The sequence below is a fragment of the Rutilus rutilus genome (genome assembly GCF_951802725.1).
Source record: "Rutilus rutilus genome assembly, chromosome: 19".
Taxonomy (NCBI): domain Eukaryota; kingdom Metazoa; phylum Chordata; class Actinopteri; order Cypriniformes; family Leuciscidae; genus Rutilus; species Rutilus rutilus.
The window spans coordinates 23072911-23097783 of NC_140232.1; the positions used below are offsets into that span (position 1 = coordinate 23072911).

Genomic DNA, 24873 nt, shown 5'->3' on the forward strand with positions numbered 1-24873 from the left:
ACCTTTTACTTTCCATTTGGTAAAATGTTCTTTAGATCATTTTAATGTTCTTCACTCTAAGAAAAAATGGTTCTTTTAGGAACGGTTCACTGAAATGTTCTTTGGGAATGCAGAAATTATTCTTTCATGGTATCATTGTGAAAACTCCCTTCTGGAACCTGTCGTGTCGTGTTGACAATTGACTCTATTGGTCAAGCTCAACCAGTCAACCCTGTTACCCAAGTTATTGTAAAAATGTGCATTTATTTTTATAATTAATTTTACATTGTCATGCATAACACAATAGAAAATGAATTTAAAAAAAAAACTGCTCATATGAAGTACTTTTAAAGTGTCATGAACGATAGTGAATATGGTAATCACAACATAGCCTACAGTACTTTCTGTACTTTTCAACCACTGGCTGTCATTCCCAGACTGCCCGCGCAGTGGCGCAAAACGCGAGCTCCAAATGCCAATGGAGTGGGCACCGCGCTGTCATATGGTACTGTCGCCGATTCTCCAGACAGGATTGAGGCTTGAGGTGCCTCAACGGAGGCAGCCGTGACTTGGTCTTCATATCACAACTGAACCTCGACTTGGAATAACCCAGCTGTGCGTTTACACCTTTCGCCTTGTGAGCGACGCGGCATGCAGCACGGGAACAATGGGGATGGTCAGAGGTTGCGCTGAGGACGCCAGATGCCATACCGCACACATGTCCTCCCTAACATACGAATCCAGGCTCAACGCAGGTTATTGATTATGCTTGCGGGGTTCGATCGGGAGCCAGACGTTTCAGCAGCAGCAGAGAGAGTGCAGCGAGGTGGATGCTGCGCGGCGACGCGCCCCCTGAATCCCTAAACTGAGTGAGTATCTTCAGCAGCATCTGTATACGGCTCTCGTCTCATTGGCATGCACTTCTGCCTACGTGCTGGCCATACAACGGAACCCTGTATTAAACGCATATCAGAATGTATAGCATGATCATTTGCTGTTGGAGGTTGGAGGGATAGGCGTCCGGTTTACATTATATTAATGACTCGCATCATAAGTCAGAAGACACGTGTGCAACAGCTTCAGTGTAGCCGCATTACCCTTTGTGATTCGACGCTTAATTAAACGGTTTATAAGCAGGTTGTGGCACACTCTCTCACTCGGCGGAAACCAGCTGTTCAGCATTGCTCGGTATCATATTTAATACCGTGAATTATGGAATCAATTAAGGGAGCAGCAACATATCCGATCATTTATTTGTTTCCCTCAATTAAAAGGGATTTCGATGGAAACCTCTTGCAGTCTGCTGTGGGAGCTGGCCTCGAGGACGCGCCTGCACTGCGCGTGCATTTCCACTTTGATCTTGTGAGATTATTTCCTGAGTGCATCAGTGATTGGCGGGACGATACCCTCGGGAGCAACGAATTACTCGTGCTGAATAAGAGGTCGACCGCTGCGGGTCATAACATATCATGCATTCGCGCTACATATCACATGAGAGCCAGGAAAACAATGGTGTTGCATAGTATACTGGCATACTTGACATATAGCCTACAGCAGTGTTTCAGTTGAAACAGCTCACGTTTTAAAGTTCATATGGGCAAATCGAATCAAAATAGTACTTATTTTGCTAACCTGTTGTGTCTGAATAAACAGCCGCAGTAAAAGCTGACTGATCTCCTGTCTGCAAAAAAAGGGCGCAGTACTTTAAAGTCCCCATGAAATCAAAATTGATGTTTTTTTGGGGCTTTTAGTATGAGCTAGTGTGCTACAAAACCATGGCGAAAGATATTTCGATATTTAGATTTAGAAGATATAAACATTCAAAACTTAGTCTCTCACTTCCGCCAACATGGATCAATGATTTTGATCACATCAGTTTGCAGTGTCCAATCAAATGTTCTCTATAGAATCTAAAGCGTCCTGTCCCATATATCTAGTCTCTGTCCTACATTAAAAATCGGTCACTTGTTCAACCATTTACTGTTTTCTACATGGTGAATGGCACATTGTGCGCTATATATAGTGGATAGGCTAAATTCAGACAGTGTAATGCTTTCCAATGGGGGCGATTGAAGTCAGGTTTCACGCAAGTGTCACGCAAACTGCAGCAGCGCACACAACAGTCTGCTCCGGTCCAGAGACACGATAGCACAGAGCAGATCATATGCGCGAGTCGGCACATACCAGAAAACATATCGGACCCATTTGAATTCTGCACAGAATGCTATTTTTAAAACAAAATGGAGGAGATTAGGAGGAAACTGCGGCTTTACCGAGCTCAACGGCTCTGGCCAAGCTGTGATAAACTAAATTCTTCGGGGTTCGATATGTCCCTCCCAGTCTTCGTGTTTCAGTGGAAAATACGTCAACACATGTGACATGGAATAATGCCACTTCAGTGGGCCTTTAAGATGATGATGTGTAATTTGGGCACGAGACGAAGCTCACTGTACAAGTTGAGGTCGCCCGTGCCAGATAAACTGGAAAAGTCTATAGACTAAACAGAACACTAATGACTTTAAACTAGTCTATTTTCAGTTTGTGAATTAACATTTTAGGTGAACGAAAAAAGCTCCTACGGTTTTTAGGTTTCTTTAGCGTGTACGACCCAATAGCATTCGAGAGCGGCGTGTGAAGGACACGCCTCCTATACTGAATGAGCTGCTCAGTGCAGCATCTCTTTCGTAAACGAATATCTTCATGTGTCGATTCTCGTTTCCGGAATCTTTCAGTAATGAATGGGTCTTTCTAACGAAATTGGTTTAATAATTCACTCATCAAGAATAAACATAGCATATTCAATTGCCACCTACTGGCCTAACAATGTAATTTGCAGAAAGGGCTACAGTACGAATCTGAATGAATCTTTTTGTGAACGATTCAAAAGAATCAAGTTTAAATTAATCAAATTGCCAACACTAGTGTTGAGGGAAGGCTTGCCGGATCAGACTGGTGATGTACATGTCATCCAAATAACAGACAGATGAAGGTTCTGTGTCATGAATGTGAGTTAGTTTGTGAGAGTGACTGGCTGCAATGAATCAGACTGTTGGGGCCCAACTGCTCAGTCATATAAACTTCCTGTTGATTGGTGGAGACTGAAACAGATATGATTTCCCTACCCTTGAGCATCAGAGAAAGCAAGCAGAATGTTCTGTACTGTCCAATCAATGGAAAAAAATCCAACATTGGGTCACATGTGATACGTTGTAATGTCTGGAGTCAGGAGGGGTAAAGAATGGTTTCTAAATATTTTTTTGTCTAAAGAGACAAGGAGGCTGCACTTGCTTGGAAACCCTACAGTTGCAGGTTATAATATAACCTGTAAGTATAATATACAGGTGATGCAATGCATAGCAAAATTTAAATGATTTAAATGACGTTGACTCCAGCATGACCTAAGCATAGAGAGTATTTTTAATCCTTAATAATTTGTGCCTGGTCTTTGTGACTAAACTTGGTCATGAGTCATGACAGAGGAACCAGACCAGGTTGGTCAACAAGACTCAACAAGCTGATCTTTTCTTTAATCATGAACATTGAAGTCTTCTATTTGGGAAACCTTTTACGTGAATTACATGCCTTGTTTTGTCACATCTGAAATGGGTTTCCCCTGTACTCAATTACCTGAACCTCTTGTTTATCCTGAGGTGGCCTAGCTGAACAGAGTCTACAAATTTTGAGAGAACCGTCAGAGATTTGCTGTAGGTCTGTTACGGTGCGATAAGGCCCTGCAGGCAGACATCCATTAAACTTGAGGCTCTGCTGAAGATACTGCGAACTGCTGAAGAGTTCCTTCTCTCAGTCTTATCGTGGAGCAGATGAGTGGTCATAGCTCCTCACAGGAGGAAACATACACAGCCTATATCTGTCCTTGAACATAAGAGTGTGTGCATATTTGTGTGTTTGTGTCTGTGTATTTTTTTTTAGACCTGCAATATCTGCATGAAGAGCATTTGAAATATGATTGCATGAAAATACAGGAAATCCAAATTGATTTGCCCCACCTATAGTTACATATTGAGTACAGATTGTGTGGGTGAATGTTCTCTTAGTTTGACAATGAAGGTCATGTGGAAGAGACCAGAATGATCAAACCAGAATGATTCACAGCTACTTGCAAAACTACATCTCCACAATGTCTTAGCGAGAGGTCAGAAGGTCCTTGTCTCCTCAAAACAAAGGTCATAAGGGCAGGAATCTCTAGTGACCTTAAAATCTGCTATTTTCAGTCATTGTGTTTTGATCTGTTTCAATTCAGCACTGCAGGCTGTTCATGACACCAGTAATTTGCTTACATTGTTTTTTTTTTCTCTTTCATTATACTAATATACTGAACAGTTTTTAAAATGGCAGATTATATTTAAATAAATAAATAATTACAATACTGTTATTATTTTAAAGCTGCTTCTGCTACTTTCTACAAATGTATTTCTTCTGATTTTCTTAAACAGTAGGATAGATGTACGAACATTCATCATATGGTTAATGTTGATAACGGGAAATTATCAGCCTAAATTATTTATCTAAAACTATTTATATTTTTTGCAATTTAAATACAACTGAAATTATGAATTTACACTACATACACTACATTTACACTTACAACTACATTTACACAAAATATGAGTGATGTCTGCTAGTCCAAGTAGAATATAAAAAATCACAAGAATATAGGTGAAGTGAGTGGTTCAGGGTGTTGCTAATTCATTGTGTATGTCTTTAAGAGGATTGCTATTCAGTTGATAGGGTGTTTTGAGTGGTTGCTAGGGTGTCTTTAGATGGTTGCTAAGAGATTGGATACTGCTCAACGTCAAAAGAGCTTACCATCAAGTTTGGTCATTATAGATGACTCCTTCAATGTGAATCAATAGAATTTTTTATTGTATTTTCATCACATTCAGTTAGCATTAGCTGTTAGTGCTGTATATGGAAATAGTAGCAGCAGTGAGTGCAGCTGTAACTATCAGTTCCATCAGTCATTTATACTTAGTTCTGGAATAAGTTATATCTTAAAGTAGTTATGTAAAGGTGGCACTGAGGAGTTTGGCTTGAAGGATGTGTTTGTTTTAAACCCAAGACAAGATGACAGAGGACACCCTGATTTACTGCTTGTTTACGAATAAATCGTTTAACATCCCTCATGCTAACATGCTGCTCAGAGGAGACTTAAGGGCCGTTCACACATGCAGAGATTTAAAACAAAGAAGAAGGAAGTAATTCATTTTCAATGAGAGTTGATGATTTCTGATGACATGAACGTCAGTGACAGAAGTTGAGCGAACACCTAAAACATGTTTTGAGTTCATGTATTCATTTGTCGTCATCATTTTTGTAGTTTACTTTCCACTTCTATCCACTTCTACCCATTCCCCCATTCTTTTTGCTGATGCAAAACGGACAGAAAGAGAAGGAAAAGAGTGAAAGGGGGAAAAAACGAGAGGGGGAGGAGGCGAGAGAGTCATGTCTCTTGGGTTTGGGGGGACGTGCCAGTTTCTCTCTGACTGAAATCTAGGGCTTCACAGTAATTAAAACATGCCATTCCCCAATCTCTCTCTGTTTCTGTTTCTCTCTTTCGTCTTCCCTGTTCCATGAGCTCCTTACAAACAGGCACAATATTTCTCTTTATTTCTCTGGGGAAGTAATTGACTGGAAAATAGAAGCTGGTGTCTGACATACAGATGGAGACCTGCCATTATTACACAATCCAATTTAGTCTTCGTTAAACCAGTGAGATTAATTTCAGACACATGGTTAAGAAATGAAAAACAGGGAACCCGAATAAAAAGGATTAATCATGTGATTTGGACCTGGAGTTCCATGAGTTTGGACATGCTGAGGCTTCATGAAGAACCAATAAGCTGTTGTTGTTTGATGAATCTGCAATTGCAGACAATAACCACTAGGGAGCAGTAGTTTAAGCATTGAAAATGCCAGCATAGTTGGCCCCTGCTGGTAAACTATCTAGATTCATTAAGCATATTTCGTAAGCTTGGAATAATTTAAAAAACATAGGCTACATAATTTAAACTGTTAAATGTAAAATTTGGCAAATCTCAAAATGCATAGCCTATTTACTTTTCATACTGCATCTTATAATGTTGTGTTGCCTAAATTCACTTGTAGGATTACAAATTATTGATTGTCGTTTTCAGTGTTTTATTTTCTATTGAGACAAAGTAGTAGGAGGCTTATAGAAATTTAAAATCTGCAATGTATTGGTTGTCAGACATATCTGAATTTCAGCTCCGGAGGCCTTCTCAGAACTTGATACACACACAGTGATAGAACAGTAACGATGGCGACATTTATTTTAAAAAATTTTATTCTGGCGCGAGTCTTTCCCCTTTTGGAAGTGCATACAAAGTGGATTTGTAGTGCGGAAAATAGCGTCTTCTCGAAATATCGACAACACGAACCAAACTTTTCCAGGCCTCAGCTAAAGGGAGGGTCAAAGTAGACGTTGTTCGCAGACAGCCAATGAAGAACATAGATGCAAATGTATTACATTATGTAGGTTTGAAGCTGGAAGTGAGACTGGAATGACTCGTTTCAGCAGATCTATAGAATCTATTCTTTCTTTAGGAGATACGTTTATTTGTCGTGCACTTTGATCTGTAATATATAATTACAGTAATATAATATATTACACACTGCATGAAAGGTAATATTTGAAAAAGCATAATGGGGCACTTTAATATCTGTACATCCCTATTTAGTTATATAGGGGCCATCTTTTACATATTTTAACATGTTAAGCATGTTTACTGAATTTATTTATACTATAGTCAAGAAGTTGTACGTAGTCATTAAGTGCAGTAATAGATCATAACTTCTGTTAGTAGCTCTCAAGACTGGAGGGCTTGTTTCATTTGTGTTTCAATTTAAATTGTGTGGTGGACTGAAAGTCTCCAATTAAGAGTGAACAGGATGTTTTCGTTTTGCTTGGTCACATTAATCAAATATGAAGTGGTAATAATTTTAAGGGGATTGTCCTGGGTATCCTAAATTATTGCGCAGCATTAGCTGATTTTACCAATTACAGAGGATTTTGTCTTGCTCTAATGAGTTGGTTTTCAGAAAGGCAAATTAATCAGTCGGAGAATAAAGACAGGGACTGTGTATCAGAGACAGGCTTCTGCTTCTTCCCAAATAGTATCCATGTAATTACACAGGAAACAAGCTCTTTACTGTTTAATTAGCCCAGCAAAGACAAGATGTAGATTTAGCCACAAACTCCTCACATTTGCCAAGTTCGACGCCATCCAAAAAGTGTGATGGGAGTTTAACCGTTAGTCTTCTCAGTGCTATTTTTGAGAGATGGTTGTATTTGAACTTTGACGTAGATGTGTGTGTGGACTAAAGAGCCCTAGTCTCATGAACACCATCAGTTCCAGTCTACACTACAACTTATTCTGGCCAAGAACCGCCCACGTAGACAGGAACAGACCAACAACACATATTGATTATACCACAATAATAGTGCCATCTTTGGTTGAGACTAGAAAACAATAACAGTTTTTAATTTATGGCAGTTATTATAGGAAATACTCAAAGTAGTAAGCCGTAAATCACAGTGTAAGGCAGCTTATAGGGTTAGTTCACCCAAAAATAAAAATTATCCCATAATTTACTAACCCTCATGCCATCCTTGGTGTATATGACTTTCTTCTTTAAGCCAAACATAATCAGAGTTATATTAAAGGGTTAGTTGAACCACTGTTGTCACATGGACTATTTTAACAATGTCTTTACTACCTTTCTGGGCCTTGAAAGTGGTAATAACAATGCAGTCTATGGAGGGACAGAAAGCTGTCGGATTTCATAAAAAATATCTTGATTTTAGTTCCAAAGATGAACGAAGGTCTTACGGGTTTGGAAAGACACGAGGGTGAGTAATGAAAGAAATTTCATTTTTGGGTGAACTAACCCTTACCAAAAAGCACATCCATCCATCATAAAAGTAATCGATATGGTCCCAGGGTGTTAATAAAGGCCTTCTGAACTGAAACGATACGTTTTGTAAGAAAAATATCCATTATAAACTATAATCACTGGCTTTCCGTAACGGCTGTACACGAGTCTAGTTCCAGTGGAAGATTGTTTGGCTGAAAGAAAAAGTCATATACACCTAAGATGGCTTGAGGGTGAGTAAATTATGGGATCATTTTCATTTTTGGGTGAACAAACCCTTTCAATTCTGTAGAATATGTCAAAATGACACACGCATTATCATCAGAAAGGTCAGCATCTATACCTTTGATTGTTTTTTTTTTTATGTAACAGTGTCTAGTCTAGTCTAGTCACATATGCACATAACAGCATCTGCACCTGTTGACAGTTACAGGGACTATTTTATTCACCCAGCATGCTTCTCTGCATGAAACACATCATTATTGGGAATGACTTGACAAATCAATATGACCAACATGTGATTCTGCCATTCGGTGGGATGAAACACAGTCACAGCTCCATCTGGCCTCAGAATAACGTGCTCGTGACAGAACAATCCCTGATAGAGCACTCGTTTTGAGCACTGTCCTCGTCTCTTTCTTTCCAGAAACACATATGGCAACACACACTAGTAGTAGTTTGCAACATGGGCTAGGGTTTTGTATTTGGTTAAGTGTCATTCAGCAGATGCTTTATATTTTTAATCACAATAAAAGCTTGTAAGCACCATGTAAATCTGAGTTTTTGTCCTACATGCCACATGTTGTGACAGGATATTATGAGTGTTTGGTGTGTATATTTGCTGCATCAAGCTGGGAAGCTCTGTCCACTGTTACATCTCATTGGTCCAAATGCATTGGTTTGATTCACATCGCACAGCAGTTTCATGTTCAGTGTGGATAGACAAATTGCTTGTCACTTTTGACAATAACACAAATGTGCTTGTGTTATGTGTATCTGAAAGGCATTATAGAGATGATGATGTTAATATCTCTCTGGATCCTCAGGTACACTCATCATCTGATTGGGAAACAATGAAACCAAGAAAGCTCAAGTTATTAGGCTGCCATTAGCAAATTCTATCATACCGATGCAACCTAAATAAGCAGCTCATGTGCAAAATTTAGAGTCAAAATCACAGTGGCTTTTATTATAGTCATCAGTGTTTCAATATTCTGAGCGTCTGTTTGTCTTGAGCAAATCAAATGGTGCTAAAAAGGCCCATCTGGAGAAAGAGATTATCTTTCAGTCGTTTTTAATTTCTTTAATTTGATTAGGCATTTAAGATATGAGAATAACGCACTGCCAATAAATTAATGAGATTTGAAATACGCCATGGGTGCTCTGGACAGATCTGGAGTAAGACTTATATTAAATTAAATATTAGCAATATATGTTCCTTGCAATTCCCTCCAATTCTTAGTCGGAGTACTTATGGTTAATTTCGAATGGCCATAATGGAGAAACATCTTTTTGTTCATGTATATCCACCTGCCGGGGCTAATGCTTGTCATGTTAATTAGGCAAACCTTGACATTTTGATCTAACCAACCAAGTTTAGGTGTGACAACATTTTATTTTTTGGGTGAACTATCCCTAAGTGCAGATCATGCTTGATTTGTTTTGGTTATATTGAGTAATTCATATTGAGTTTTGTAGGTGCTGTTGGGCGGACAGAGCTCCTGTGGCGATCCTATTGTAATCTTCATTGATATCTGGAATGTGAGGGTCTGGATGTGTGCCTTAGTCTAGCACCGCATTTTTTCTTAATTTTGCCTGGCAGCCTTTGACAAACACTCTCTGTTTTCTGTGTATAAACAGGGAGTCAGTGTATGATGGATCCACTCATTAATCATCAGGCTTGTTTTTCATTGATGCATACTCAAGAGACCCGTGTACAGTTTAAAAGGGGTCACCAGGAATTCAGGTGCAACTCAGGGCAAGTATGCATGCGTACTTCACTTGTGACAACCGCATTATAGTAAAAAGTCCTTTTTCAGTCTGACAAAGAACAAGACACAATGAAAGAGACATTTTCTTAGTATGGTCTCCCTCCTTTGTTGTTTTCGACAATGTTGTTTGCTTATGCACAGAGGTATTTTAGCTCTTATCATGACTCACTTCCCTTTGATAGTGCTAAACCAAAAGCCAAAATAATTAAAACTGGGGTAATTCTTTATCTGACAAAATCCACACACTTGAGCTCATGCATGATGCCTGTAAGGTGCGAGTCAGAAATAGCCATAGAAATCATTGTACTCCCACCAGCAGTACAAGTCTTCACAATGAAAAATAAAGACGGGATTGTGCATGGAAACAAAAGGTGACTGAGCGATTCTGGACTCACTCTCCATTCAAAAGTGCTGGCTCATTCAGAAGATTTCTGATGTAATGGAGAACATTGGACAATTGGAGAAGTGTACGCAACAATGCTGTCAAGTGTGTAGACTGTATTATACATTTGTCTCACATGGGTTCATTTCAATGCATCTGTTCTCCTGTGCAGACATTTGCGATGTCCCCTACAGAAACAGGAAGAGTTGGAGATGTGTCTGTGTGTGTATATATATACTTTTTGTATATTACTTTAGATATATTATATAGAATATTTGTATAATTTCTAATTATATGTTCAGTATTTAATATAAATTTAATACATAGCATATATATACATATATTTTTGAAATTTTGTATATAAATATATTTCTAAACAGTTTGTATGTGTAATATCTAAAACATATATATGTATTTTATTTGTAATGCACAGGACTGCCAGGGGCCTCTAAAGCCTCAAGCCGTGTGTCCTGACACTGTCAAATAAAGTTTAATACTTGGGCTCCTGGTGAATATAGTGCATGACCACTTTGGCCCCTGGGACATTAAGCAGTAGCTGACCACTTGGACCCCCAGGCACTGCTACACTTTCTGTGTGAGCTTTATTAGCATGCCACTACTATTTTTAGTCATCTAATGTTAGTCTACCAAATCAAATGTTTTTTAAAGCAAGCAGAGCAAGGGACCTCGCAGGATCATGAGTGTACTGTCATATTCATCAGAGAGCAAAATAGTGTTTTTTTATGACAAAAGTTTCAAGCAGAAACCACAACACTATCTGTTTAGAAAGGGGCCTAAGTGACATGTAAAAGCTCAGGGTTTCAGCAACTGCGTTTACTGTCGCCTGTTTGTTCACAGCAACAGACAGATGAGGTACCTGATGATCGTGAATCTTCGCATGAAAAATGCTCCCTAGTCTGAGGCAAATGATTTCAAACAAACGCTGAGTGACAGTCAGTGGGCAGAAAATGACACACCATGGGAGAGAAGAGAGAGAGACCTTACAGGAGACACACACAGAGAGATAGACAAAATAAAAGTACAAGAGTGAGACAGAGGGAGAACAAGAGAAAGTGTGGGGGAGAGTCATTCTCTGTCATTCATTCACACTACAGAGAATGGCTTCAGGGAAGGAATAAAAGAGCAGGGGCATCACTAGGCCCTTTTAAGGAGGGCTTTACCCCCCCCTTAATTTCCACCTTTCCAAATTTGCGATTAACGCCGTAATATACACTAATTTGTGATCGCCTCAGTCCCCTTTAAAACTCATATGAAACCGGCGATAGGCTTCGTCCAATCTCCGTATTTTAGTCTGCGTTATTCAGCGTGTTCTTCAATCCCGCGTCAACAACAGAGGACAACGTGTGTGCATTTATTAATAGATTGTTATGAAATCTGCATCAGTGTTTCATGTTTCATGTCATTTTTATGTTAAAAGTGTTTGTTTTCCACCAGATGACAAAAATCCTCCTAAAAAACATCTCCATGAATGAAAATGATAAATGTAGATCTTCTTTAAAGTTAGACAATTGCAGTTATATAAAGTTAATGAATATATATATTCATTCTATATTCTATATTCTTAATGAATATTAGCTGGTTATTTAAAATGATTAGAAATGAACTCAATATTCAGGGATTGAATTTATAGGTAGTGTAGAACTTACTGTATTGTTCATGCCTACCCTAGTATACAATATACAGTATAATTATTATTATTTTTAAATCATACTCTCATTGGGGACTGAGACCTCCTAATATTGAAATAGCCCCTGTAAAAGTATGATTCATTTTTGTTATCCCTCTGATGGGTGAAAAAGGCTTTTCAAAGCATAAAGGAACTGATTCTAGCACCTCCACTTTTCCCTTTCAGATCTTGTGGACAGTGTTTGAGAGTGTGTGTGCATATGTGTGTGCGTGTGTGAGGGCGTGCGTGAAAGTGTGTGTGTTAGCACTTCCACATGGCCTCCATGCAGGACGGGGTGAACTTCTCTGCTCATCCCTACGGCAAAGTACTGCTGCTGGGGGCCATCGCCGCCGCCTCAGCCTTCGTTGTCACCATTCTCATCGTCGTGCTATGTGTGGGCTGCCAGAGGTGAGTTGCACACTAACACATATGCTCATATATAAAATGCTCTAATGTCTTGTCATCTCTGCTTGTTTGTTTAGATTCATATTCAGGGGTGCTTGCTTGTTCAAACCCCTAACCTAAGTATAGTGCATAACTCATCCTGCTTTTGTGTTGCATACATAATACCTCAAATCATGCAGCTCATGAGGAGAGGGTTAAGATAAAACGGTAAAAAAACTTCCTTAGACTTTCACTGAAGGAAGGACACCATATATTGTGACCAGATTGTTATAGAGACATGGGCTAGAACACAACAGAAACCATATAGAAACACCCTAGCTATAACCCAGAACACCAAAAAAAAAAAAAAAAAAAAAAAATATATATATATATATATATATACCAAACCATAAAATGTAATTTAGTCCTGTGATGGCAAAACTGTATATTTAGCTGAATCTTGCAGAAATCATTTAAATATTCAGATTTTCTGCTCAAGAGATGTTAATCTCTTATTATTATCAATGTTGAAAACAGTTGTGCTGCTAATTATTTTGTGGAAACCTTGATACTTTCTGTTCAAAATAATTTAATGAATAGAAAGTTCAAAAGAACAGCATTTATTTGAAATTTTCATTTAAATGTATTTTCATTCCATCTGCTAGAACCATGATTTATTTCCCCAGTCCATTGCACTCAATAAATTAGAACACCAGCAGATCTTACTTTCTAATGTAGGCCTTATATTAGTACAGTTACAGTATTTTTGAATAAACAGAGATTTTGACCAACATGTTTACACCAAACTAGTATTCTCATACTTGCTTATGACAATGTGATTTGTACTATAAATCTTAATAACAGGAATATCACAGAAAATGCTCCTGTAATATGAAGGCATATGTAATATGTGTTTGTTCTAGGATGAAAGCCAGAGATCATCTGTCTTCACCCATCACTGTCACCAAGGTCTTTTATAGAGCTTATTCAAAAATGGCATTGAAGTTCACCCACTCCTTTTTCATGCTCACTGCGTAATGGTGGGGATGTCATTTTGACATGGCAGTGATGTTTAAACAGGAAGTGCCTGTTTAGTGGGTTTTTTTTTTTTACTTTTCCATCTCTCTCTCTTGTTTCACCGATGATAGCACAGAACGCGCTGTGTGAATGCTAATGTCTCATTTTGTCAAAGCACATGATGCATCTGGTAGTGGGAGGACAAAGAAAAAGAATTAGGGGAATGAGAGATAGAGGGATAGAGGAAATTCAAATCCTGTGGTAAAAAGTAAATGAAAAACCTTGAGAAGGTGTATGTATAGATACTAGATAGTAGGAGCTCTTCTCAATATTGGACATTTTCAGTTTTCTAGCTTAAAGGGATACTCCACTTTTTTTGGAAATAGGCTCATTTTACAATTACCCCAGAGTTAAACAGTTGAGTTTTACCGTTTTCGAATCCATTCAGCCGATCTCCAGGTCTGGTAGTACCACTTTTAGCATAGCTTAGGTTAGATCATTGAATCGGACAAGACCATTAGCATCTCTCTCAAAAAAATGACCAAAGAGTTTCGATATTTTTCCTATTTAAAACTTGACTTTTCTGTAGTTACATCGTGTACTAAGACAGACGGAAAATGAAAAGTTGCGATTTTCTAGGCTGATATGGCTGGGAACTACACTCACCTAAAGGATTATTAGGAACACCTGTTCAATTTCTCATTAATGCAATTATCTAATCAACCAATCACATGGCAGTTGCTTCAATGCATTTAGGGGTGTGGTCCTGGTCAAGACAATCTCCTGAACTCCAAACTGAATGTCAGAATGGGAAAGAAAGGTGATTTAAGCAATTTTGAGCGTGGCATGGTTGTTGGTGCCAGACGGGCCGGTCTGAGTATTTCACAATCTGCTCAGTTACTGGGATTTTCACGCACAACCATTTCTAGGGTTTACAAAGAATGGTGTGAAAAGGGAAAAACATCCAGTATGCGGCAGTCCTGTGGGCGAAAATGCCTTGTTGATGCTAGAGGTCAGAGGAGAATGGGCCGACTGATTCAAGCTGATAGAAGAGCAACTTTGACTGAAATAACCACTCGTTACAACCGAGGTATGCAGCAAAGCATTTGTGAAGCCACAACACGCACAACCTTGAGGCGGATGGGCTACAACAGCAGAAGACCCCACCGGGTACCACTCATCTCCACTACAAATAGGAAAAAGAGGCTACAATTTGCACAAGCTCACCAAAATTTGCCAAAATGTTGCCTGGTCTGATGAGTCTCGATTTCTGTTGAGACATTCAGATGGTAGAGTCAGAATTTGGCGTAAACAGAATGAGAACATGGATCCATCATGCCTTGTTACCACTGTGCAGGCTGGTGGTGGTGGTGTAATGGTGTGGGGGATGTTTTCTTGGCACACTTTAGGCCCCCTAGTGCCAATTGGGCATCGTTTAAATGCCACGGCCTACCTGAGCATTGTTTCTGACCATGTCCATCCCTTTATGACCACCATGTACCCATCCTCTGATGGCTACTTCCAGCAGGATAATGCACCATGTCACAAAGCTCGAATCATTTCAAATTGGTTTCTTGAACATGACAATGAGTTCACTGTACTAAAATGGCCCCCACAGTCACCAGATCTCAACCCAATAGAGCATCTTTGGGATGTGGTGGAACGGGAGCTTCGTGCCCTGGATGTGCATCCCACAAATCTCCATCAACTGCAAGATGCTATCCTATCAATATGGGCCAACATTTCTAAAGAATGCTTTCAGCACCTTGTTGAATCAATGCCACGTAGAATTAAGGCAGTTCTGAAGGCGAAAGGGGGTCAAACACAGTATTAGTATGGTGTTCCTAATAATCCTTTAGGTGAGTGTATACTCTCATTCCTGCGTAATAATCAAGAAACTTTGCTGCCGTACCATGAGTGCAGCAGGCGTAATGATATGATGCAGCGCCTGAAAATAGTCCCCAGCTCAATAACTTCCAACGTGACCGGGACTAAGTTTGTCTAACCTATTAGACCTATTTTCAGGCGCTGCGTCATATCATTACGCCTGCTGGACTCATGGTACAGCAGCAAAGTTTCTTGATTATTACGCAGGAATGAGAGTATAGTTCCTAGCCATATCAGCCTAGAAAATTGCAACTTTACATTTTCCGCCGGTCTTAGTACACGATGTAACTACAGAAGTGTCAAGTTTTAAATAGGAAAAATATAGAAACTCTTTGGTCATTTTTTTTGAGAGAGATGCTAATGGTCTTGTCCGATTCAATGATCTATGCTAAGCTATGCTAAAAGTGGTACCGCCAGACCCGGAGATCGGCTGAATGGATTCGAAAACGGTAAAACTCAACTGTTTAACTCTGGGGGAGTTGTAAAATGAGCCTATTTCCAAAAAAAGTGGAGTATCCCTTTAACAAGTATGAGATATTACTACTGATAAACCTACTAAACCTATTATTACTGACCTCTTCAGGTCAAGCTTGCTGACAAAATATTATTTAGAGCTCGCAAATATACTAAACACTGTAGTCAAAGATGAACATTACTAAAATGTTACTAATATAAGAATTCTTGCATTTGAACGTCTATAATGTGCGGCTCATAAAGGAATAGTTCACTCAAAAATGAAAGATGAAACAGTTCATAAAACCAGTCGGAATGATTCATTTATGATTCAGACTGATCCGGTTCTCACTGACTCGCTAATTCAGTGATTCCTTTGTAGTGGTTAACTGACCAATGTAGGGGAAGATTGTAAATTTCGGTCAATTTGTCACACAAAGCAATGAAATAAAGTGCACGAGTAGTAGGGACCACTGTTATGATGATTTTGTGTTCTTTTTAAAGCTTCAAAGCCGACATATTGTAACTACATGAAAAAAACATAATATTGTTTTGGGGGTGAACTGTCCCTTTAAAGAGCACAAGGCAAAATTGAAGCTTATGTGATAACTTCTCTTCACTAACCTTCCACATAATTCATATCATGTTAGTCTTGAACAAGATAAATATATGGGTTTAAAAAGCTGTAGTTGTAGACTATTTATTCCAAAAAGTTTTTTGAGAAGATTCAATGTTCTGGCGTGATATTACACTAATGTTTTTTATTCTGTTATGTCTTAAAAACAAAATATCAGTGATTCACTGTAATCTCAGTAATAGCTTTAGTACTTTACAAAATCCTTTTTGTATCTATTTCTCCTGCTGTTCTACTTCTGAGGGCAGATTCCTGATACCTACTCTGTTCCTGTAATCTTATCAAAGCAACGCTAGGCAATCAGAAGAGAACGACAGACATGTTTTTCCAAGAATAAACAGATGTCTGGTCAAATTTGGCAGAACATTCCGGGTAATGGGTCTGGATCGGGGCTCTGTGTACAAGTGAGAGAGGAAAGTTTAGATTCTGGAGTCACCGAAAGACATGAATGTTTGTGTACTTCTTGTCTGTTCATGAAGTAATTAATTCTCGGCATCTATTCAACTATTTTAGTGATGTTTGAATTGTATTATGTTGATTATTTGATTGATTTTCTGTGTGGCTAAGTTTTGGCCTGAACACCGTCACTATGCAGTTACTCAGATGCCTGTTAATTATCCAGTGAAAGCCTTCTGTTGTTTCAAATGCCAATCTGGACTCATTTCGAGGACAGTTCATCTTGAATACACTTGCACAGTTACTACTTCTGATCAAATGACTTCACTCAAACAGTTTATGAAAAACAACTGCCTTGAATCCTTTGAGTAGCCTAATTGAATTGAAATGGGCATTTTCTTCCCGCACAAGATAAACAGTTGGAACTACTAAAGTAAATTGAATCAGGGGGCTCAAATGAGTCAGCGCATTCCGTCTCCATAAATCCATGGATAAACAAAGCATTTGAAGTTTGAACCTCACATTCTAAAATGTTTGATTTGGGAACTGATTCACATCTCTCTGATTGTGTCCTGCAGAAAGGGGAAGACACACAATGGCCCTGGAGAGGAGAGGAAGCACAGGCTCATGGACATGGTGAGAATTTTTAAGTCTGTTCTGGGTCTCATTCACTAATAATTGCACACAAGTTGTACATATCCTTATCCATTTAGTTTCCCACTAGTTTATGAATGTGTAATTTAATGTAATGTAATATAATGTATATGTCAGTTGTTTTGGAAAGTAGTCTCTTTTGCTCACCAAGGTTGCATTTATTTGATAAAATAATATTGTGAAATAAACTTTTTTTTCTTTTTTTTTTCTATATTTTAAAATGTAATTTATTTAGCAGTAATCCCTCCAGTCTTCAATGTCACATGATCTTTCAGAAATCATTCTAATATGCTGATTTGGTGCTCAAGAAAGAGATGCTGCTTAATATATTTCTGAAAACTGTGATTAAATTTTTTTTTTCAGGAATCTTTGAATATAATTTAATGTTTCTAAGAACAGCATTTATTTCAAATATAAGTATTTTGTAACATTATAAATGTCTTTATTTTCATCAATTTAATGTGTCCTTGCTAAATAAAAGTATTCATTTCTTTCAAAAAATGTAATCTTACTAACCCCAAACTTTTGTATATACATTGACAGAAGGAGAGAGTATCCTAAACTGCAACCTTATTGATAAATCATGATTTCTGTATGAAAACATTTACAGACAGGTTTTTTTTTGCACAATTACGTGTGTATGCATGGCTAGTGAATGAAACCCTTTCTCCTTCCTTGCAATCAATTCCTTCTTTTCTACGTATTTTCTAAGCAACCCAGGTCTGGGCTCAGTTCCATGTCAGTTCAAGCAGTTCATGGTTTTGTTTCAGGATTTGAATTCTTCCCACTAACTAGTTTTCAAGTAACAAATTGAAGGCTCCTCCGGAATTTAATTAATCTTCTTAATCGGCTCAGTGGAAATGGATCTGACCTAAACTTTGAACGGATCTCTTAAGCTTTAAATCTAAAACAAAAGCATTTGAGCCATTTCACTTTTTTTAGCACCACACACAGTAAGACACCCTAATGTAGAGGTGCCATGTACTAGCTTGGCCCAACAATATGCCCGACATAGGCTGAATTGGAAAACGGACAATTTTGTTGTATTGGTTATACTGTGTTTTATTTTTATTTGAACACACATTTTAAGCAGTTTATCTTTGTATCTTTTTTCAGAGTATACTGCGGCAGTCCAAGCTGCGCTCCATCAGTAAGTCAGACACCAAGCTTCATGAGATGAACAGACTCAACTGCAATGGCAAGAGTATGTACTGTAAAATCACATCTCTTAAAGCTCTTAAAGTCTCTAGCTCTTCACACATACCTGCAGTTCGGGGGGAAGGTCTGAGCATGGTACCAGCTGCATTCTGGTAGTTTCATTGAGGCTATTTTAGTAGATGTAATTACTTTTACTCTATAGTGATTGGCATGTGTCTGCTGCCCTTTGCCTCTGCAGTTTCGAGCAAATCTTTTTACTGTCTCTTTGAAAAAAAAAACACCAATAGTTTTGCTGCTCAGATTTTAAGCTCTCGACTTCAATTAATATCATGCTGCTCTCTGTAGAATCTTCTAAGAAGAACCGTCCCGCCAGCATGGATCTGCTCCTACTCCCTAGCCGTCGCTCAAACTCCGACCTGCGTTCTCAGGGCCGCCAGCTGCCTCAGATCCCCTCTGGTGAGGACGGGGAACACACGTACGCCGAGGTGGGCCGCCGCTCCTCTCCCACACGTGGTTCTGAGGATGCCCGCTATGGCGTCGGAGGACGAGCTGGGGAGACGGACACCCCTGCCCCACCGGCGGTCCCTGCTAATACCCCAGCTCCACCTGATCCTGACGGGGACTGCTTAGAGGGTGGGATTCCGGAACCTGAGACCCTCCCCCAAGTGTTAAACACGCCCCCTCAACCGCAGGAGACAGTGGAGTACGCCTGCATCAGAAAGGTCCGGAGAGTGGACAAAGCCGCCCAGAAGAGGGACAATGGGACGGAGACCGAGGAGGGGCTTGGACAACAACGACACAGTAGTGGGGACATTCGGCATGCCCCACCCACTCACCCAGCCCCGCCTCCAACGCACCCACACAGTCAGAAGATGCCTCGGAAAAACATGGAGGGCTTCAACTTACCATCTTTCCCTAAGGTATCTACATATCTATCTATGTATATCTACATGCCTATGTATCTGTCTATCTATCTATCTAGACCTATAAATATTATTTTCTAAAAGTGAAATGAATTTCTTTGAAGATTGATTCATTTTCATACAAGTTTATTGGGTTCATATTGCAATTCTATTTGGTACATTCTAGAATGGAATAAGAATTTAAAGGATATTCTCAATTCCATTCTGAATGGTGCACAAACCTACTGTACATTTATGCATTTGGCAGACGCTTCCTGGGAATCAAATGTTGCTAGCACCATGCTCTACTGCTTGGGTCTATAACCCTCATATACTGTACAGCAGTGAACAAGAACAATGCAGTTAATTACTATCAATGCTATAAATGAATCAAGCCAATCAATTAATTCATTGTGATTATATCACTTCTACACATACATTCAGCATGTAATTCACTAAGTCATGCAACACTGCAACGGCATTTCGCTGAGACTACAAATGCAAAGAAGTACTGCAGTATATAAAAGCATTGTTGCTCATAAAAACGATTTGTCTTTCCATGACCATTAAAAGCCTTTGACTCACTGTAATTTCCAATTGCTCTTTAAATTGTGTATTATATAAATAGAAGCATGCTGGGAATGTCTTCCTCTATTTTTGTGTGCCTCAGCACTAGTGTGGACTTACAACTAAAGTGGGTCTGCAATTAAGTACACTGTAAGTGTACTTCATTATTTCCTCTGTAAAAAAACTGTCCAAATCAATGATACTTGCGAGCATTGTGGTCCATCCACAGCATTCGGGGTGTTGGATGCTCATAGGTACTAAACTATGAGGATGATGCAACCAGCGGAAACGCAGAGTGAAACCTCTCATTCACTGAAACCCTGGCAAACAGCCAGACCCATAAAATGGGCCAGTTCTAATGGGAGACAAAGTGAATTCCAATGTTGAACGAAAGAGGCTAAAACAACATGCAAATTCCTGCCTTAAAAGTGGCTCTGTGACACACCCCATTGCCCACCTTCCATTTCTCTTGCATAACAATGAGGAGAAAATGCACAGCAAGCATCAGCCTGTTCCCTTACAGCCCGAGTACAGGAAACACATTAAGCTCAGTATCATTAGATGCAGAAGATGGTTAGACATGAGGGCAGGCATTAAGATGGGGGATTGCAGCCTGATTATGGTACATAGGCTTATTTTCAGGTAGAGGAGTTTTGAATCGACTCCTCAATTGACCTTTGCAAAGTCTTTGTGGATTTCTCACATCCAGACTATGAAACCATTTTAAAGGGTTTTTATCTTCTTTGATTTATTTTACTGTTACCTACAACAGCTAAAATATATACCCAAAAACTAGGAGTAATTCAACCTCAAGTGAAAATTATATCTCAACCTCATGCCATTCCCAATCCGTATTACTTTATTTTTTCAAAAAAACACAAAAAAATTGGAACAATATCCTGGCAACTCTTTTCAATATAATGAGTGAAACAGCTGATTTGTTCACACATTGGACTCGTCTAGATCAACTTACTGACTTGATTCAGTTGCAGCTCAGTGTAAGTGACTATCAGTGGCTAATGACCTCAAATTTAATTAGTCTCACACAGAGACATTCAAAAGATTTAATATTGCACACAAGTTGTGTAAGTTTTGCACATTTTGAAGCTCCTTTAGTGTTGCATAGAAGAAATAAAGTCATACTGATTTGAAACAACATGAGAGTGAGTAAATGATGTCAGGATTCCTTTTTTGGTGAACTATTTCTTTAAAACCAATGGTTTTAAACCTGTGAACTGTGCTTGGAGGTCATGATGAATTAGATATGCTGAGCTCTACTCCCCAATGTATATTGTTTGAGATGGCTCCTTAAACTGTAATATAATATTTATTCTAGTCAATTGTTTTTAATACTTTAGGAGGCAGTGTTTATGGGAAATGGAGAGCAGTACATATGGAAACCTCCGGAAGATGATGACATAATTTTCCAGCACAAGCAGATGGGTATTCAAAGCTCTCATGCGGGAGAGAATATGGCAGCATCTGCAGCAGGGGTGAGTGTGCATTTAGTTTTCCACACAGTCCTGAGAAACATCCTCTACTTCTCATTCTGTGCAGTCAAGAAGTCTTGTAGGGTATTATACAATCTAGAAACATTGTCTGTATGATCCCAGAGCACTTCCTTATCCCTAAACACTGTTTCAGAGTTAACTAGAAGCAGCTGTAAAATGTGTATTCTTAAAAGACCAAACATTTGGAGTAAAAGATCAGATTTTCCACTCACAAATACATTTCAGATGGTTTGTCTCTTTATTGTCATATAGATCACAGAGATGTATTCGAAAGTCTGTAAACCGGGCAAAAAGAAGCGAGGCGTGCCCGGCTCGCCTCCCGCTGCGAGGGACATCAGCGGCTATAGGACCTTGGCTCGGGGTGACCGTGGTGAGCGTGACGGGGGTTTCAGCGTGGTAGTCAAACCCCAAACATGGGCACCGCAGGAGGGCAAAGGCTCGAGAGCGCCACCCGGCTGCATGGAGGACCACTGCTATGAAGCCATCAGCACCGAGGAAACAGACCTGGCTTACGAGACCATGGAGGGTGGGGGAGGCTGGAGGCGAGACAGGCCTCCGCCCAATGCCAGCGCCACCTTGCGACCCAAGCGAAAGCGGCCCCAGCAGCCCTTACAACAACCACCACCACCCCCTCCACCCCCCCAGCAGACCCCCAAACTACAGCATCTCCCGGCCAAAGCAATGCTGATGCCCGGGGAGAGCCTGTACGAGAGCATCCCTGACCTGAAGCAGGGCTCGGCCACCTCCAGCACAACCACCATCTTTACTTTTAATGACGGTATGGAGATGTATGTAACTGGCCTGTAGGGGGCGCTCTAGTAAAGGGAACTTTCCTTTCTAGGGCTTGAATTTTGAATTGGGACACGCGCACGTGTCGTAACCCAATGGGATACGCGCATTGTGCCACTGCTATATATTTTACATGGGTTCCAAGTATTAGTTGAGCATTAATTGAGTTTTGTAAGTCTAGTTAAAGGTCAGTATTCGCGCAGCACAAAATGATAGAATGAAATGATTTCGATTAGTCGCACGCCTCATCACGAGGAAGAAAAATAGTCACCAGCCATGACATATTACCACAGACAAAACATATCACACCTAACAGTAGCATTCCTGTAGAGGGAATTCTTGTTTATTTGTCATTAAATGTTGTATTTTCGAACAAAGTGACCATCGGAGTTGCGGGTCAAACTCGTATTTGATGCCTAGAAAATCCCAAAGGAGAAAAAAAACCGAGCACAAGCCAATTACAAAAGCAACTTGTGAAAAAGCACAGTCTAATTGTGTTCCACGGCCCTCTGAGGATTCGAAGCACTTACTGTAGCAAAGCTCTGTCCCGTTTCAAAAATGAATATATAGAAAGTGAACTTTATCAGAGAGCCAATCAAAAGCTATTGCCAAGCAAAATATCATATATTGACAAAAAGCCTTTATTTAATCGAATAGAAGAATTGATCCTATTTTAAAACAGCTAAAAGCTATCTATTATCTAAAAGCTTTAGGAAATACATGGCTCTATTTTTGTAATATCAAAGCCTCTATTTCTGTAAAAAATTAATCACATAATTTAAGTTAAAATAAAGATTCTAATTCGATTGCTCAAACAGATCCTGTAACGTCAAGAAAGTATTTTCTTATAAGCACAAATATTTCATGCTCAGCATGTCGTCTGTCGTAGACAGTCCCCTTATAAAATTGAAGAGTACATATAAAAAATTAATAGATGGTAAATTTCAGTTGTCAATAAAGCAAGATCCCGGAGGGAATTAGCAAAAGCTCAGGGACAGTGAACAAAAAATATTAAATAATTGCACACAAAAACGTTATGACATATCTGACGGGAGACCCCCAATGTCTTTTCATGTTATTTTTTGTTTTGGTCATACATCGATTCAAACTGTCACATGAGTCACCACAGTGCTTCAATGCGGTAAAATAAGTGTTTTTCTTTGTCAATAATGTTTATGCACTTTGCCTGATTAAAAAGATGCATGCTTTCAAGAAAAAAAAAAACCCTTGTAAAGGGATAAAAAAAGAAAAGAAAGTAAAGTGAAACTAGCACTGTCCTGTGGTATCAGAGAATGGTTTATTTCTTGCTGTTGTTGGTGGATTGTTTGATTTATATGCCTTTTTCTTCATCTGAGAAAGAGCACAGAGTGAATCACTTCAGGACTGGGGAGACCAATGATGACCCGAGGAGGACTCTCTAAATAAAAAAACTGGACAATTAGGAATATAACACAATTGGTCAGAAGAAATGTATCATAGACAATCCCTTTCCCCCCATCTTTTCAGAAGCAGTCAGGATGTCCAGATAAGATTGAATGGAATCGCATATATCAGATTGTTGCAAAAAATCTCCTGTATGTTATATGGAAATAATGGGAGTTTAAAAAAGTTACAATGACAAAGCGATTTAAAATTAGTGTATGTTGCCCCGTAGGTCTATGGGAGGGGGGGTTTGGGGTTTTATGGCCAGACAGTGACGAGCTTCACCAGTGGACAATGTCAAACTATCTGTGATCTGTGGACTATAGCCGCTCTCTCAGTGTCTTTGAATCTGATGCTAATGTGATCTGGATTAAATTATCCCAAATAGCTGGAGCACTCAGAAAGGGGCTCAGGTCAACCAAATATAATCAAACCGCTTGTCTAAGCCTTCGTTGCTATCAAATGTTGGTGCAGTGTTGTAAATATGTTACAAACAGAAGAAATGCAGAAAAGGGGGAGGGAATTTGCTCTTGGTGTTCCTGAAAGTATTTGTTTCTTTCCGGTTGTCCTTTCGGAATGATTTTTCTCTGGTGAAAAATTATCTCAGCAGTATCTCTGTGATTTTTGATTATGTGCTTTGGGATTTTTTTGTTTTCCTCATCATTTTAGCTATATTGTGTATCTCAAAGACCAGTTGAGTTTAGTGTGGCAGCTAATGTTGTGCGTTTGCTTATCAAACAACAGGGTGGTGTGTATTAAAGCTGTGTAATTAAGTACTAATGTGCAAAAGATTGTAATGTTTTTATATCAAAATGACTATTCATAAAAATGTCGGGTCAAGTTTATACTTTTTTAAATAAAGTAGCACTTCAAAAAAACACAAAGCATAGAGCATTTACATAGTGTTTTCTCCCAATAAGTCATTCATTCTTCAAAGAGACAGTAGAAGTAAGAGCTGAGACACAGGTAGACATTTGTATCACAAACTATAGTTATTTGCACACCGACTAGCACACACATAGCTCCACATTGGTGGAGTCACAAACAATGGACAATGTAATAAAACATGGGAAAGGGTGGAATACACAATATTTATTTGCAAGAACCAAAGTTAAGGAAGAGATGGACCTGCGAAGTTGAGGAACA

The 24873-nt window shown here is 39.2% G+C and overlaps 1 protein-coding gene across 2 annotated transcripts; it reads left to right on the plus strand.

Annotated features, from left to right (window-relative positions):
• Window positions 1-486: 486 nt before the first annotated feature.
• Window positions 487-23515, plus strand: LOC311278531 (uncharacterized protein). Of its 2 annotated transcripts, none has more exons than XM_084389441.1 (7): window positions 487-848; window positions 12140-12361; window positions 17303-17360; window positions 18495-18582; window positions 18882-19456; window positions 21364-21498; window positions 21769-23515. In XM_084389441.1, the coding sequence occupies exons 2-7, from the start codon at window positions 12228-12230 to the stop codon at window positions 22321-22323; spliced, it is 1545 nt and encodes a 514-aa protein (XP_084245567.1). In that variant the 5' UTR covers window positions 487-848; window positions 12140-12227; the 3' UTR covers window positions 22324-23515. The 2 variants fall into 2 exon arrangements, with proteins under 2 accessions (XP_084245567.1, XP_084245568.1); XM_084389442.1 differs by having other exon boundaries at window positions 18495-18528.
• Window positions 23516-24873: the final 1358 nt, after the last annotated feature.

Coding starts and splice junctions, on each gene's coding strand:
- LOC311278531 (XM_084389441.1), top strand. CDS start 12,228: ATGGCCTCCATGCAGGACGGGGTGAACTTCTCTGCTCATCCCTACGGC. Junction 12,362..17,302: donor CTATGTGTGGGCTGCCAGAG/GTGAGTTGCACA, acceptor TGTGTCCTGCAG/AAAGGGGAAGACACACAATG. Junction 21,499..21,768: donor TGGCAGCATCTGCAGCAGGG/GTGAGTGTGCAT, acceptor ATTGTCATATAG/ATCACAGAGATGTATTCGAA.